Genomic DNA, 4836 nt, shown 5'->3' on the forward strand with positions numbered 1-4836 from the left:
AATGTTTTTATTCTTATAGCTTTAATTGAACCTATAAAAAATAATAATATATATATATTATTTCTATATATATTATTAAAGTTCTGTTTGGCAAGTTGGAGCTATAAAGGTTTTATTAACGTAAAAGTCACTTTGTTTTTTGTTTCGTTCCATATGAATTTGAAAATTGAAGCTGACAGATGGGTGACGGCGCGTCTGGTAAAATCTGTGGCGAACCCTTTCAGGGTGCTCCGTAGCATAAAAAAGGAGTACAGAGATTCTTTTGTACTGTAGACCCCATTGATTATTAAAAAGGTAAAGAATACACATGTCTATTTTTCTAGGACAATGCACCTATGACGAAGACATGGAATCTCCGACCTCTAGTTTGGACATAAAGTGAATTACAGTATATATTAACGTTGGTTAACTTTGCTATCAAAAAGTTGTACTGAAAGTGGAATTTTCCAGAACTGTGTGCTTGGGTCAGGCCGACCCTTTGGCGTGCTATGTGAGCTCGTTGGTTCGCGAGCATAGGTGGTTCTCTCTTACCAGGGACAACACCTACGCTCTGGCCGACTGTGACCTAAGGGGACGCACAAAGGAACGTCAGTTTCAACTGGTCCAGGCAGTGAACTTCGAAACAGCTGCAGGAGAAAGCTACGTGCTATTCTTGTGCTCCTGTGACGAAGCACGGGAACAACACGAACGGCTCTCAGCCACAAGCTGTGTAGTGGTAGGTGTTATTTTATAATGTATGTAATCTATGTAACAGAAGCATTTACCCAGTCATCCTAACACAGTTGAGAATATAATTTCAAAATATGTAATCTTCGCAATGGAATTGGGAGGTATGATGGGAATACACTTCTTTGGATTTGTTTTTTGTCCATATTGACGAAATTGGGTACCTGTAATTGTGTTACATGTACTAACAGTTCAATTTCAATGTTATAATAGTTTCCCTGCTTTGATTGTGTAGATACTTACTAGTATTGCAAGTAAAGGATAGTGTTATAGCAGTTACCTTGTTCCTCTTACCTGTTCATATATTGCATATCTACTGTTTATCCTTTATGTCCAAATAGTCTTATATCACCACATTTTTCTTGTCAATGTCTGTTTGCAATTAGCCCTCGGGCATGAATTTGCAATAAACAACTTAACTTTATATTTGGCACAGACGGGTGAGGATATTCGAGATTTTGCTGTGCGGGAGGAAGGACTTTACTGCCTGCACGCCCGTGCAGCAAAACATATCATCGCCACGCCACTCTCAGTGGAAGTTGAGGAAGATGAGGAGCGCGAGGACGGTCCTGTGGAGCAGCTTCAAACAGAGCCGTTCATCGCTGCTGCCCATGACGGAGACACATACGGTGAGAATACTGTATTATCACACTCTAATATTGATATTACATAGTCTTGACGCATTATCATATCATTCTCGTTCATTCGAATCATTTGGCTTTCACGACCAAACATGAGAAAGTCTATTGTGTATTTTCTATTCCTGTAGGGATTCTGAAGCGTATGGGGGACGGTGGTAAGCTTTGTTGCGTGTCGTGTAGCGGGCGCCAGAAGAGTTGTGCGCACGTCAGTGCGTACAAGGAATGGTGTAGGGACAGGAATGTGGACTCGAACCTCGTGTTGACGGTCTCTAGCGAGCCTCGCTTTGAGTCTGTCTCCACATCTCCTGTACCTTATCCATTCACACAAGAGATGAGGGAAAAGTTTCATAGGTAAGTACTATATCATTAAGCATGCGTGAATTTCTTGCTTGTAATTTCAATGATAATTACTAGTAGTCTGTGGTTGTTTTATCGTGAAATAACAAAGAATGCCGATTTTGTAGTTTAGGTAGACGAGCCTACTTGTGTATACTAGAAGTTAACATATATGTACGACATAAATGTACAATAAAGGTCTTCATTCATTATACTAATTTGGAACTGTTCTAAGGTATGTACATCATACCGAGACTTTTCCTCAGAATCTGGTGCCTGATGTACCCGCTGGCGCATGCAGACACGGACACGACTGGGACGACAGAGATCCTGTGGCCCAGGAGTGGATCCAGCATGTCGGCGTGTGCATCTACACCCGCTACGCCACCATCACCGACTACTACGCCGGCCCCGATGGACAACAGCCACGGGTGGTCTTCTACAGGCCAACCGTAGGCGACTGCGGATGCCGTCATATGTATGACGGGTCCGCGGACCTCTTACACAACATCGACAATAGGTAACTTTTAACGACACTTTTAACTTATTTCAACTAAGTACATATATGACCTCATATATACATTAAAATTTGTTGTACCCATGTTGATTGTGACTCCAGGCGGGTTCTGAATATTCATTAACTCAATATCTGCATTTTTCACAGGCACATGATCTTCTATGGGCTGCTGGTGGACTATCTCCATTCCATGGTGGAGGGTCGCCAGCCCCTGAAAACGATGGAGAGAGTGTGCAACAGAACGAGGTCTGTGTGCGACTTGGACAACTTCAAGGGAATCCCGTACGGCATTCTTCGGCAAGGGTGGAACACATGGGCCAGGAGACTGGACATTGACTGGAAGAAGGTGAGAATTTCCTTATGTGGATAATCAAGAATATTATAATTATATATTTATATTTCAAGGAACGTCATGTCAAGAGCATGTTCTATTCAACAGTCGTGGAATTGATTGATTGATCGATATATGTACCGCATAAGACTCAACTTTTTTTTCATCATTTCACAAACTGTAGGAGTACACGTGCGACCAATGCGGCCCGGTGCCGGACATAATCGTGTGTGACGGTAAGTTGATCATATACTTTGGATTTTGATCTTATCAATTTATTTGCATGTAGATGAATTTTGAACATGAACATTAAATTGAATAGTTAATTAATGTATATATAATGTGTTAATGTAAATATAATTTATATAAAATAGATGTCTGTCGGAATATAGCACTCATTTCTGGCCTTTAGTAACACTAATAGGATGATAGTGGGATTGTATCAGTGGGATCTTATACCATCTATAACATACTTTACTCAATCTAACCTCAGTGAGAATTTTTTTCTTCGTTTTGGTTTTATAATCTATAGGCACGGCGATAGGATTCCGCAAGGATCTGCTCCAGTACCAGCCCCCACCGGAGGACCAGCCTGACGAGACGCCAGTGGTTAGGGGATCGAGGCATGGACAGCGGGTATTCATCAGGTGCGCCAGGGCGCGCGAACTCCTCCTCTTGTATTCGGGAAACAAGAGGAGGGGGGCAGGTAAGTATTCAGGTAAGTATTCAGGTAAGTATTCGGGTAAGTCGGGGATCACCGCCACGGAGATGGAAGAGCTGCAGGACAAGTTGGACCGGACTGGGCGTGAAGACGTGACAGCCGTCCTGAGACGTTTGGTGGAAGAGGGACACGCAACGCGCGCTCCGCCGAAGTACAGCACCTTCCTGTCTGAACTCGCGAGAAGTACCCCCGTGTGTGGAATGATGCAGATCGCAGGTGACAGAAACGCCATCGGTACCTTGAAGAAAGTGGCGGAGGGTAAGATCGTGCTGAACAACAATCTGTTCTCCAAGTACCTGGGACATCTACAGAAGAGGGCACCGGTACTAGCAGACTTTGTCTGCAGTGTAACTGAAGCAGGCCGCATTCCTTCTGACATTTCTACTCTGATCCTCTCCCTCTTGGCTGTCCTGGCTCAAACGTTTGACCAGGTTCCTATTCCTTCTCCTGACAGCTACCCCGCTTCTTCCGCTCCATCTTCTCTTTCCTTCTTCCCTTCACTTCCTCAGCTCTGCGGTCTGCCTAGGTACGCTGTGGACGAAACGAGGAAACCGAGGGATAAGGACAGCTGCCGGAAAGAATCGTACGGTCATCCATCCCTGACACCGGGTCTTTTCACCATCTACTGCCCACACGGAGTCTGCTACGGGTTCGAGGCCATGCGGAGCTGCGAGTCACCCCACCATCCGTTCGAGATCTTCAGGACACGGTTCGAGACGGCCCCCAGGACAGTCGTGTACGACAACAGCTGCCAGCATCGGTATGTGATGAACAGGGATCCACACTTCTTCAAGAAGACTGTGTTTCTGGTGGACAGGTTTCACTACATCTCTTGGTTTATTGGTTTTCCAACCACCAAACATACATATGCAGGGAAAGACAAGAGTCTCCCTGAAGTGGATAGTTTGTTACAATATAATCAAAACACATAATACAATACAATCAATGAACAATAACAGCTTAAAGATAACAAAATTGGATGCAGATCGATACAGATCGATACAGCATGGGATAGCTTATGAAACAGACTCATTGTACAGTTTTACCGCACAATGAACAAATGACCTTTTCAGTCGCTCAGTCCTGGCTTTTGGCACAGTGAAGGCACTGTCGTTCCGCAAGCATCTACCTGTAGCTGTGGACCGTTGGGGGGGCGACTAGGTCATGTAGTGGGTGCTCAGGCTTTATCATAGCTGTGAACAGCTTCAAAGCTTGCTGAAAATCTTCATGTTTGTCACGGTTTTTTCCTATAGATTGTTTGTCTTCCATTCCACTGCACCTCCTTCTCATGTCTCCCTCATATCTACATTGTATATCATGGCACTGTGTCTCTACAGCTAATCACCACTCTACATTTGCATACCCGTAGCCAGGATTTTGCTTGTGGGGGTGGGGGAAGGGGCTTCTTACTGACCGAGGGACCAGCGAGCGCCGTATGCGTTGGGGAGGGGGTCCGGAAAATTTTGAATATTGACCTTCTGAATGGCATTCAGTCCTGCGTTTTGAGAAGATTTCAAAGGAAAATCAGAGATAACAATGACAAAGCGAGTTTTTTTTTCTTAGG

At 44.3% G+C, this 4836-nt stretch overlaps 1 protein-coding gene across 1 annotated transcript in view; it reads left to right on the forward strand.

The window, feature by feature from the left end:
- LOC109473328 overlaps window positions 1-4836 on the forward strand; it is a 6210-nt gene that overhangs the window by 763 nt on the left and 611 nt on the right. Inside the window, 7 exon segments of the mRNA XM_019773198.1 lie at window positions 470-715; window positions 1163-1355; window positions 1496-1718; window positions 1939-2223; window positions 2368-2566; window positions 2736-2787; window positions 3084-4107. Coding sequence (XP_019628757.1) covers window positions 470-715; window positions 1163-1355; window positions 1496-1718; window positions 1939-2223; window positions 2368-2566; window positions 2736-2787; window positions 3084-4107 — 2222 coding nt within the window.

The sequence above is a fragment of the Branchiostoma belcheri genome, unplaced genomic scaffold (genome assembly GCF_001625305.1).
Source record: "Branchiostoma belcheri isolate BF01 breed outbred unplaced genomic scaffold, Haploidv18h27 scaffold3, whole genome shotgun sequence".
NCBI classification, from domain to species: domain Eukaryota; kingdom Metazoa; phylum Chordata; class Leptocardii; order Amphioxiformes; family Branchiostomatidae; genus Branchiostoma; species Branchiostoma belcheri.